The following is a 13208-nucleotide window of genomic DNA, read 5'->3' on the forward strand; positions in this document are numbered from 1 at the left end:
GAATGTGCAGCTCACAACTTGTCCACCAGAGCGTTGTTTGTGGAGTTGTTGGATTGTGTATTTGATGAGTTTGATGAGGGAAACAAACCAAGAAATCCCATAATGAGCCTCCGTAGCGTAGCTCTGAGCAGCTCACGGCTCTGCTCCGCCGTTCTAAAAACAGCTTGCACCGACAATTAAAGGTAACGAACCTACTGCTATGACTATAGTGATTATGGCAATGGGGCCAATTTGACAAAATGCTGAACTATCCCTTTTAAGTTAAACAGATTTTTGTTCTGACGGGTGTTGAAGTGAGTTTAACTCTGAGGATCAATAGAGTGACAAATAACAGAAACATTATGGTTTATTGATTATGTTTTGTTTTACTAATCTGAAAAATGACTCGAGTGATCAAATAAAAAACAAAACCAAAAGCACCAGATTCTTTCAGATGAGTCGTTATTTAAATTTACATGTCTTTGTTTTTTTTCTTAGTGTGAGAAAAAGAAAAGAGGTGAAATTAAAGGAATTATGAAAATCAAAAATGATCAGATCAAAATTTTATAATTTCATAAAATAAATTTAATTTCAAACTTTTGTCTGATAAATAATCTAAATATCTTTTACTGGGATTAATATTAGTCTCATGTGACGATAATCAAACACAAGAAGCTTCAGTAATAATGAATAAAACTAATATAATTAATCTATAATTATCTTTATTATGAAGTTAAGGTGTTAGATTGTTTGTTGACCCTTTTTTTAATTCATTTATTATCATTTAAACTTTTATTGACAGCTAGAGAGTCACAGGCCTGACATGGCAAAATTATGTTTGTCACATTGTTTAATATAGTTGCCAATATAATTTTCCATTTTCATAGAATAAAAAAGAAAGAAAGGAAAGAAAAGGGTTTTATTATTGATCTTTTATCAGAAACATCTCTTTTCTTGGTGTGAGAGAAAGAAAGAGGTTAAAGAGGTTAAATTATAGGAATTAATGAAAATAAACCATAGTGGTGGATCTCAAAATTATCAGATTAAAATTGTATAATAATGTAATAAAATAAATCTCATAAATAATCTGAATATATTTTAGTGAGATTAATATCAGTCTCATGTGACACAAGAAGCTTCAGTCATGATGAATAAAACTTTTATTGCACTAATATAATTTATCTATAATCATCTTTATCAGGATGTGAAGTTGTTTGATCGGTTTATTGGTTTATTGATCTTTTATCAGAAACAGCTCCTAGTTGTTAATTTTACTGTTTTACTGTTTTACACATAAAGTTTTACTGTAAAAAGAAAAAAAAAGCAGTTCCAGAGAAAATGACGTCATCTTTTGTCTTAAAACAAAGGGAGCGCTCGTTTGATGATCCGGGTCTTACCGGCTCAGTGTGTGTGGAGGGGCGGAGTTAGTGACCGTGTTGCTAGTGTTTGTTTTTCTCACCGTTTAAATCTGAACTTTGACTTAATTTAAACTCCATTTGAACAGCATTAATGTTTAGTTTAAACATCATTAAATATGATATTTAAACATGTTAAACTGTGTTGTATTGACTCGGTGGTTCCTCCAGCCGGGCGGGGACTCTCCTGCTCACTCTCCCCGCTCGGCAGCGACGGTAACCCGGGGTGCGTTTGATTTGAGAGCCGCTGCGCGCCGGAGGTATCACAGCCAGACTGAATTAAAAACATTATATTTGACTAAACCTCTCATTTATAAATGAATACAACAACAAAACGACTAAAACATCTTTATTCAGTTTGAACTGATCAGACAACATAGAGTTTAATGTAATTAATCACACATTTCATTTCGTTTCATTTATTTATTTATTCACATATAGGCTATCTAGGCTATTAAAAAAAGAAAAGAATAAAAACATTACATACATTACATAGTGAGACAAACCCAGTCAATCAAACACACCTGAGTCCCAAATATGAGATAGAGTTTAATTCTGTTCTCATGATAACATCAGCACCAGTGTTTAAAATGAGTCCTACAGTTATAATGATGTCATAAAGTCATGAAAAAACATATTTATTAGTCTGAATGTTGGAAATATGAGACTACTAGTCATATCTATGAGTTATTTTTCAAAGTTATTGGATTTTAAATGCTTTGTATTGTATTTGTATTTATTTATTTGCACCATAATACGACAACAGAAATGAAACAAAAATAGTAAGTGCGGGAGAGGTTAAAAAAAACTCTATATGGGCTTATAAAAAGCACCTCCCCAAGAAATATACATACATTCAGAAGATAAATCAACAACAATGATAAGATTTGAGACATTAAAGCAGAAATGTGAAAAATTTGAGGTGATTATTTAGCACTTTGAGTTTAAAAATAATGTTTTCATTATGAAAACATTATGTTTTATTGATATATTGTTACTTTAATTAAAATAAAATGAAAATATCTAGGCTATAACTTATTTTAGACTCACTGACCTTAATCGTCTGTGACACCTGCTGTGCTGTGAATATCCAGGATCAGTCTGTGTGTGTGTGTCTCTTTAAAAGCCTCGTGTTGTTACAGGAAGTGTGAGGGGTGTTTCCAGCTGATCCCCCCCTCCCCTCCTCTACCTCCACCTCCCTTCTGCACCTCCTCCTCCTCCTCCTCCTCCCCCCTCCTCCGCTGCTCCTCCAGCCTCCTAGTCCGACCTGCAGCTCCCTTTCCCCGGCTTCTCTCAGCAGCAGCAGCAGCAGCTCCAAGCACCAAGCCGGACTGAGCCTTTACTTTGGGGATTATTATTATAGCAGCGTCAGACCTGGGGAGGGGAATCCTCTCTCCTCCTCTCCTCCTTTTCTCCTCCTTCTCCTCCTTCTCTCCTCTGCTGCTGCCATTCGGTGGGTCGGTCGGTGGGTCGGTAGCCGCTGTTAGCCCCGGACTGTCATGGTCCCAGCGGCGCGGAGGAGATGGCGTCCTTCCCCCCCGCGCTGTGCAACAACAACCAGAAGCTGCAGGAGGACGGAGCAGCGGCAGAGGACGGCGGGGACCCGGCAGAGGACGGGTCTCTGCAGCAGATGCTGAAGGCGATCGCCGACGAGAGGAACCGACTGAACATCCGACAGGAGATCAGCGGACTGGGTGAGCAGCTGCAGCCTCAGCAAGGGCCCCGGGATCGAGCCCTGGGAGGGAAGGAGGGAGAGGGGAGGGAAGGGGAAGGAAGGAAGGAAGGAAGCTGCAGGTTTATGTCCAGTTCAGTCTTTATGATTATTATTGTAGCATGACATCAGCTGTGGTTTACATGCAACAGTGTGTGAGTGTTAGCTATAGGATCAGAGCAGATTACAGGGCCGGAGCAGCAGCCTGCAGGGACCGGGGGCATCGGGGGGCCACCGGGGCCACCGGGGGGCCACGGGGTCAGGTCACATCCACTGGTTTATATGAACTGGAAAACTGTGAGAGTCATCACCGACAGCTGTGGCGGTTCTCCGTGTTGAAATGTAAAGTTTAGTTTATGCAAGTCCGCTGGCTTTTCCGCTGTTTTGGTAATGATCCTCAACGAAGCCGGTGAAAAATCAATAAACGGAGCGGTGGATAACGTTAATATACCATGTTACGACGTGTGTGTTTGTGTAGTCTTAAAGGGACAACGAGGAGTTTGTATTCGGTTATAAAAAAGTCTCATATTAATGTGGATGAATCTACGTTACCACTTGTTAATGGCTCCATTTTAGATAAATCTATGGTTTTTTCTCTATGGTTATTTTGTTATTATTAGTGGTGGTGGAAATGCTGGGCGAGCCGACCAGCGTTTCTTTACTTTCGGTTTCGTGGCGAGTCATGAGAATAACGCCGCCGAATCTCCGTTTATGGTGGGAACTACGACGGTATGTGATCGTCTTCCAACCTCTGACTTTAATTCTTGATGAATGAAAACATGAGTCTGTCTTGCGCCGGTCAAAGAATTTTACGGTGCGGAGGCTCATAAATGTAGGAAGAAAACACTTCGCTTTTCCAAAACTCCTCGTTGTCCCTTTAAAGGGGAACTGTGCAAGTCCGCTCGCTTTTCCGCTGTTTTGGTAACGATCATCTCGCCCATGTGCATTTGTTTACAACGAAGCCGGTGAAAAATCAATAAACGGAGCGGTGGATAACGCTACATAACATGTTAACAAGTATGTTAACAAGTCACAAGTCATGTAGTTAACCATCACAATTACTCCGGAGCTTTTGTGAATGATGAATGAAGGTAAAATTGTAGCATAGCCACGGGAGAAATCCTGCTTAGTTCCTCTTTAATCACAGACAACTGTGGCCGTTCTCTCTGAAATGTAAAGTTTAGTCAAACTAAAGTTTCCACTGCAGGAGCTTCAGGGTCTCTAGGTGGTCATACGGGGCCGTTGGTGCGTCACGTGTCTCCGCTGCAGGAAACCGTCACTAATGGATCGTCTCCTCCTGGAAGCTTTACAGTGTGTGAATGTGTGTGTGAATGGGTGAATGCGATGTACTGTAAAGTGCTTTGGGTATCGTTCAGGTATAGTAAAGCGCTAGGCTATATAAATACAGACCGTTTACCATTTAAACGAGTACTCAGAGCCCCAAATAAGCAGCATTTTTAAAACCCAGCGTTACTATAAAAAAGCGTCTTCAGCCGGGAAAAAGAGAATAAGTCAGTAAAAGACACATGATAGTAGTAGTAGTAAAAGATGAATGATAAGTGAACACAACTACGCGATTATGTGATTATGCAACGATTGAAACAACATTTTTACAACCCAGCGTTATTAGAGAGCGTCTGCGCCTGCGTATAAATGCAGGTATAAATGATATTAACTATGTTATGAATCAATAACGGATCAATAATCGGGATAAACAGGTTGTTTTGTGTGTAGATACTGACACTGTCATGTGGACAATGGAGTGGTTTTATTCTGAAGTTGGGATGGATGAAGGTGATGATGAGGAGGAGGAGGATGATTCTCATGACTCGGCCCCCGGGGCTAAAATCCAGTCGTTTGGCCCCCGACTGCTGACGGGGGGGTTAATTATTCACCCAGAGGCCAAACAGGAGCTGAACTGATCGGTTTGATAATCAATTAGCAACAGTTTGATTGGTTTTAAAGCCAGTTTTGAAGGAGCTAGCCTATAGCCTAGCCTAGCCTAGCCTAGCCTAGCCTGTATGTAAGGTTGGCTAGTGCTACATGGCTAACAGTAGCATTAGTAGCTTAAAGAAACTTTATTATTTATTTCTCACCAATTTCTGTCTCCAGAGGTGGAAACAAACCTTTTTTCTTTTTATCTCTTCTTTAATTTTTACTGAAGTTAGCATGCTAACAGCTAGCTCCCGCCTGGCTCATCATTTTCCGATACCGAGTCAGTGCAGCGTCCGACCCAAAGAAGCAGAAGAAGTTGTAACGTCTGGTTTTTCTAAACAAAACGACAGCATAAACAAAACTTATGAGTAGTTTGTTTTAGAGTAAAAATGTAAATAAATCAGAGGAACCAGTTCCTCGGTTCTCTTTTTTTTTTTGTTTTGACATTTCTCAAGACAAAATGAGGAAATGAAAACGTGGGAAACTTCCTGGGAATAATAATGAAGAACAGTGTCAGTTTGTGATCGACTGGTTCAACCTCACTCAGGTTTTATGACTGTTTATTATTGACTCAGATTGACAAAAAAAAAAAAAGGGAACCAGATCAGTTCAGGATTTATGCTGCGTTCAAAACAACTCAGAATTTCCCACTCGAAAACTCAGAATTTCCGTCTTCAAAGCAGACCAGGACAAACTTTAAAAACATTTTTTATTACAATTATAAATATTTAGAATAAGAAATTCTTTATTGACCCAACAAGGCAAGGCAATATGATGTAGTAGGTTCATTTCAGCAACAAGGCGTTCAAACTGCTTCATGTGAGACATTAAAACTTGTTAAAAAGCACAAAAGCAATAAAAAAGGAGCGTTTTATATTTAAAAATCGATAAGAAATAACATCATGAATCAGAACGTAAGTAAATATTGTATATTTCATAAAGTTTTAACTTATTTTCTTGCTCCAATGCACTTTTTCAAGTAGGAAGTTGGAAAATCCTGAGTTCTGAGTTGTCTTGAACGCAGCATCAGAACCAGAGGACGGTGACATCATTGTTATTGATCAGTTAATGTGGATTTAACCTGAGGCTGTAAATTACCCATGATGCCTCGGTGTCCAGCTGGAGGTCAGAGGTCGTCACCTGCGTGTAAACGGCTTCTCATTAACTCATTAAAGGGATAGTTCACCCAAAATTCAAATTTCACTCATCATTATCTCCTCCCCCTCATGTGGACTAAGGGCTGGGAGAAGTTTCAGAGTCCTCCGTGGCTTCTCTGAGTTACAGGGGGTCTCGGCGTAGCAGTGCATGTCCATATAACGGTTGAGAACGGAGCTCACTTTTCTTCATCCAAAAAGACACACCAAAAAACATCCAAATATGGGGCGTCGCGTAGTGGTTAGAGCGAGCGCCCCATGTATAGAGGCACAGTCCTCGCTGCAGTCGGCCAAGTCCCGCGTCAGGCGCCATTTGCTGCATGTCATTCCCCCTCTCTCTGCCTCCCCATTTCCTGTCTGTCTCAACTGTAGGCTACTATCTATAAAGGCATAAATGCCCAAAAAATATACTTAAAAAAAAACAAAACAAAAAAAAAACATCCAAATACCTCCATGCTGCTCGTCTGTAATGTGTAATGTCGTCTGAGAAATTGTTCCAAAAAAGATTAAAGCAGAAGTAAGTCGTTTTGGCTAATGCTGCGTTCCAGGCAGGCTTTTGAAACCGTAAATTACAGCTTCAAGTCACAACTTACGACTTTGTAGCGTTCCAGGCAACCCACTCGTGTTTCTCCGACCTGTTTTACCTGTGAAAGTCACTATAACGGCCACTCGTAACTTCTGACCCGTGAACTCGTACCAGATCGAACTGGTACCACTTCACAGGTCGGAAAAACACGAGTTACGAGTTGCCTTGAACGCACCATAACAGTCCTCGTCCCTACGTCACCACATTCAGGCACATCCCTTGGCTGCACACACAGCCCTGCATGCCGTTCTCTCTCCTCATTGGATAAAGGTTGTAGGATACAAGGAAAGTTTTCTCCTGGGCTCAGAGCAGAGCAGAGTGACTGACAGACCCGTGTTTCAGACCAAACATTCTATGTAAGTGATTGCTGTCGGAAGATACAACTATTTAAGACTTAGATTAACACAAATATATCGCTTACTTCTGCTTTAAATAAGTCTATATTTTAAGCTTGTTTGTAGCGGAAGCTCCCAGTGTCTCAGTTCACTGCTCTTCCTGTGTCAGTGCAAATCACCGGCGGAACAATTTCTCATGTCGAGGCTTCAATACAAGACAGACATTACATACGAGCAGCATGGAGGTATTTGGATGTTTTTTGGTGTGTCTTTTTGTTACGAAGACAGTTGGTATCCATTAGCAACCGTTAGCTATATGGACATGCACTGCTACGCCGAGACCCCCTGTAACTCAGAGAAGCCACGGAGGACTCTGAAACTTCTCCCAGCCCTTAGTCCACATGAGGGGAAGAAGGAGATAATGATGAGTGAAATTTGAATTTTGGGTGAACTATCCCTTTAAGTTGTCAGGTTGTGATGGGGTCAGGTGACAGAGTTACTGATCAGGCTGATGGATACAGCTACTGTGTGTGTGTGTGTGTGTGTGTGTGTGTGTGTGTGTGTGTGTGTGTGTGTGTGTGTGTGTGTGTGTGTGGCTCGTTTGTTCTGATGGAGAAATCAATAGACGTCTGTTCACAGCCATGACTCCATCACCGCTCTGTCTGTTGTGTTGTTTTGTTGTGTTGTTGTGTTGACGTCAGACGTGTGCGCATGAAGGATCTTCTGTGTTTTATGAACACAAAACAGAACAGAAAGGGATAGTTCAACATTTTTGGCAAATTGGCCCATTGCCATAATCCCTATAGTCATAGCAGTAGGTTCGTTACCTTTAATTGTCATTGGTGCAAGCTGTTTTTAGAACGGCGGAGCAGAGCCGTGAGCTGCTCAGAGCTACGCTACGGAGGCTCATTATGGGATTTCTTTGGTTTCCCTCATCAAACTCATCAAATACACAATCCAACAACTCCACAACGCTCTGGTGGACAAGTTGTGAGCTGCACATTCACCACGCTATGAGATAATAACACAACGTTACCAGACATAGCCAGAGCCAGCAGCCAGAGGAGAGGGACGTTAACACGGGACCAGACAGCACCACAGCATGTCAAACTTTATTCTATTCTTATAAATAACTGCTATATTCCTGAAATATTCTGGTACATAACTATATGTTTGTCTTATATTGTTTTTATATCTCTATATTTGCATATTTTTCTTTACCTTGTATGTTACAAATCCAACTGTATCAACCATATTTCTCTTGTGTGGCATTAAACAGTCTTATGTTTTATATAATTACATCGTTCTACGGAAGCTATTGTTGGTTTTTCAGAAGCATGTGCATGCTGTCATGTTAACATGCTGATATTTAACATGTTAGCAGGATAAACAGAGGGTTTATACTTTGTGACGTGGTATTGTAGCACATTGACACGATTAAATCAGGACTCCACAACGCTCTGGTGGACAAGTTGTGAGCTGCACATTCACCACGCTATGAGATAATAACACAACGTTACCACACAGAGTTGTTTTAGAGGGAAATACAGAGACTGTTGATGAAAAACTGTCCCTGAAGGCAACGTGGATCACTGGTTTTGCATGAATTTACCCAAAATGTTGAACTATCCCTTTAAGTCGTTAGAGCTAAAACCTGCAGGTGTGAATATAAACTATTAGAAAAAAGAGTTCTCCCTGAATATTAAGTTGATTAATCACAAATATTGATAATAAACTGAATCCTTTTAATTAATTAAATCAAGTTTGTTTTTAATGAAAAGACGTTGAGTTATAAAACAACCACTGTTTTTACTGGAAGAACGCAGGTCACATGACCAAACAACAATGTGTGTGTGTGAAGTGTTCATTTCGTGTGTGTGTGTGTGTGTGTGTGTGTGCGTGTGTGTGTGTGTGTGTGTGTCCTTGGACGGTCCTCTGCAGCTTCACAGTGAGTCAGGTCTGAGTCTGGAGGCGTCGCCAACGGTGACTCAGGTCTTTACTCCACCGGACTCTCAATGTGGAACACGTTTTATTTTTTAAAAATCATTGTTGAATTAAAGGGATACTTCACCCAAAATTGATAATTCACCAATTATTTATTTTGGGTGAAGTATCCCTTTAAGATCAGTGAAGCTCAGAACTTCCTGTTACGTCAAATTAAAACTAAAACCGTCTTCTTTTTTTCTTTTTTTACCACGAGAAGTAGTAATACAAACATCTACCTTTATTTTGAAGAAGCTTTAACACAAACATCTACCTTTATTTTGAAGGAGCTTTAACACCAACATCTACCTTTATACTGTATGGAGCTTTAACACAAACATCTACCTTTATACTGAAGGAGCTTTAACACAAACATCTACCTTTATACTGAAGGAGCTTTAACACAAACATCTACCTTTATACCGTATGGAGCTTTAACACAAACATCTACCTTTATTCTGAAGGAGCTTTAACACAAACAAACATCTACCTTTATTCTGAAGGAGCTTTAACACAAACATCTACCTTTATTTTGAAGGAGCTTTAACACAAACATCTACCTTTATTCTGAAGGAGCTTTAACACAAACATCTACCTTTATACCATATGGAGCTTTAATAATCTATATAAAAACTAATAAATCTGTCTTTTATGAAACTTTAATCCACTTTATCAGAATGCGTTGCAGCAGTTTTACAGAGCTGAATCGTTTTCATTGAACTGTGTTTGAGCGGCAGATTTAACAGCGATCAATAAAACAAAAACAGTCGGGTAGAAGAAGTCGAAGTGAGTGAGTTCACATCGTGAGGCGTTCAGGTTCCTCCTCTGTTTCTAGTTTAGTTCAGTTCAGTGCTGCTGTGAGTCGACCTCTTTATGGAGCAGCAGACGAGACGAACATCAATGATTCAGGTTTAATTACCTCCAGATTCACCAGAGAAACGCTGCTGCTCTGCTATAAATACCCCCAATACCCCCCCCCCCCTACACACACACACACACACCACACACACACACACACACACACACACACCAGCAGCAGCAGCAGCAGCAGCAGCTTTCATCTCATCTCACCACTCGGATGTTGCAGATGGATCGATAGAAGCTGCAGGTAGAGACGACTACGTGACGTGATGTGATGCGACCCGGCTCTACTGTAAAAATAGCTGCTGTGTGTGTGTGTGTGTGTGAGTCACTCTGTTATTACAAACCTCTGAATGTTTCATGGAGGCCGAGCTCAGAAGAGGAAACTACAGAGTCGCACCTGAACTCACCTCAAAGCAGCAGCAGCAGCAGGTTTATGATCCTGTTAGAATAATATTAAAGGTAATTATAAATGTGTTAAAGCAGAAGTAAGCGATCCGGTGGTTTTGGCTAATGCTGCGTTCCAGGCAGGCTTTTTAAAACCGTAAATTACAGCTTCAAGTCACGACTTACGACTTTGTAGCGTTCCAGGCAACCCACTCGTGTTTCTCCGACCTGTTTTACCTGTGAAAGTCACTATAACGGCCACTCGTAACTTCTGACCCGTGAACTCGTACCAGATCGAACTGGTACCACTTCACAGGTCGGAAAAACACCAGTTACGGGTTGCCTTGAACGCACCATAACGTCTTGTCAGCAGATGGAGTTAGCAGCCCCCGCCCTCGTCATGGATCTATTGGTCCTCGTCCCTACGTCACCACATTCAGGCGCATCCCTTGGCTGCACACACAGAGAGGACTGCCCCTTTATGCCGTTCTCTCTCCTCATTGGATAAAGGTTGTAGGATACAAGGAAAGTTTTCTCCTGGGCTCAGAGCAGAGCAGAGTGACTGACAGACCCGTGTTTCAGTCCAAACACTCTATAGAAGTGATTGCTGTCGGAAGATAGAACTATTTAAGACTTAGATTAACACAAATATATCACTTACTTCTGCTTTAATGAACAGAAACAGCATCAACTCACCTCTAACATTCACATATGATCCATAAAAGCAGCCATACCATAATAATAATGATAATATGCTGACTACAACAAACTAACACTGTTATATATGAGTGTGCAGTGTGTGTGTGTGTGTGTGTGTGTGTGTGTGTGTGTGTGTGTGTGTGTGTGTGTGAGACAGAAGGAGGTCACAGCAGGAAGCCTCCCATCTGTTTACATTGAACCGTGTCTTTGTGTAACAGAAACATTGAAGCTGTGATGATGAAACAGTTTGGAGCTTCGTCAGTTAAAGACTCGTCATACGTAACATGAATATAATATAATATAATATAATAAAGTCTAGTATAATATAATATAATGAAGTATAATACAATACAATATAATATAATGAAGTGTAATGAATGAAGTTTAGTGTAGTATAATATAATATAACATTTTTCTTTTTGATTGCTTTTGTAGCACTTTGAGATTTTTTGCGTAAAGTCCGTTACAAATAAAAGGTATTATTGATATAATATAATATAATATAATTGTATAACAGTATACCAACATTATAATATAACAATATGTAACAATATGTAGGTAATATATGATATAATATGATGATATATTGATATGATAATATAATGCATATATATAGTATAATTCTTTATTCATATGGCACTTTTCACAGCACGTATAGTCACAAAGTGCTTCACAAAACATTAAAAAAAAACAGCAAACAAATGGAGAAAGAGACAAAATAAAACAGTGACATATTATAATAATATAATATAATATAATGTACTATAATGAAGTGTAATGAAATGTAATGAATGAACTGTGTAGTGTAGTATAATACAATATAGCATTCTTCTTTTTGGTTGCTTTTGTAGCACTTTGATATTTTTTGCATAAAGTGCATTACAAATAAAATGTATTATAAATATAATATAATATAATTGTATAACAGTATACCAATATGTAGGTAATATATTATATAATATGATGATATATTGATATGATAATATAATAATATATCATATAATGTGCATATATACATATATAAATAATAATAATAATAATTCTTTATTTATATAGCACTTTTCACAGCACGTATAGTCAAGTGCTTCACAAAACATTAAAAAAAACACAGAATACAAATAGAGAATGGAGAAAGAGACAAAACAAAACAGTGACATATTATAATATAATATAATATAATATATATAATATAATATAATATAATATAATATAATATAATATAATATAATATAATATAATATAATATACACTGAATATCATAATAATAATATTCAGTCAGATGCAGGTGAATCAGAACCAGAATAAAATCCAGTGAGTCAGTGAATCTGGATTAAAGTGAATCATCATCACTGAGACACTGGTCACATGATCAGTCACATGACCAGTCCCCTGGAACTTCCTGTCTCCAGTTAAAGGGATAGTTCACCCAAAATTGAAATTGTAAAATTGAAAATTTCTTCGTCCAAAAAGACAGAAAAGAGGGACATTACAGACGAGCAGCATGGAGGTATTTGGATGTTTTTTGGTGTGTCTTTTTGTTACGAAGAAAAGTGAGCTCCGTTCTCAACCGTCATATGGACATGCAGTGCTGCACGGAGCCCCGCTGTGACTCAGAGAAGCCACGGAGGACTCTGAAACTTCTCACAGCCCTTAGTCCACATGAGGGGGAGGAGATGATGAGAAATTTCAATTTTGGGTGAACTATCCCTTTAGGTAGTTTTATTGATCAGAAGTCGTGTTGTTGTTGAATCATTTTAATGGTCTGATAGATGTCAGAGAGAGACATTTAATCTCTCTCTCTCTCTCTGTCTCTGTTCATCCTTTCTTCCGGGTCGCTGGTTCTGCGGTTCTCTGACTCTTACGTAACCGTGACAACCGTCATAAAGAACAGAACCGGGCGCCGGCGGCACAGATGCATTCTGGGAGAGATTCTCTGTGATGTGATGTGATCTCTCTCCATCATCACACAGTCCATGTATTTTTAAAAAATGATACGAAGCTAAAAATAGATCAGAGTCAGTGTGAAGCTCGGTCCGGTTTCCACGGCAGCAGGAAGTCCAACACGATGAATTCACCAAAATAAAAGTCCTCACTGCTGCTGGTCGTTACGAAGGAGGATCTACTGGTTATTGGAACAATAATCAATTATTAATTGATATAATT

General features: G+C 39.4%; 1 protein-coding gene across 1 annotated transcript in view; it reads left to right on the forward strand.

The window, feature by feature from the left end:
* The first annotated feature begins 2868 nt into the window (after positions 1-2868).
* Positions 2869-13208, forward strand: part of kiaa0930 — a 29803-nt gene continuing 19463 nt past the window's right edge. Inside the window, exon 1 of the mRNA XM_085769336.1 lies at positions 2869-3088. Coding sequence (XP_085625462.1) covers positions 2917-3088 — 172 coding nt within the window. The 5' untranslated portion in view covers positions 2869-2916. The remainder of the gene's footprint in view (positions 3089-13208) is intronic.

Source organism: Trachurus japonicus, chromosome 23 (assembly GCF_045865225.1).
Source record: "Trachurus japonicus isolate A0001 chromosome 23, Traja_1.0".
NCBI classification, from domain to species: Eukaryota; Metazoa; Chordata; class Actinopteri; order Carangiformes; family Carangidae; genus Trachurus; species Trachurus japonicus.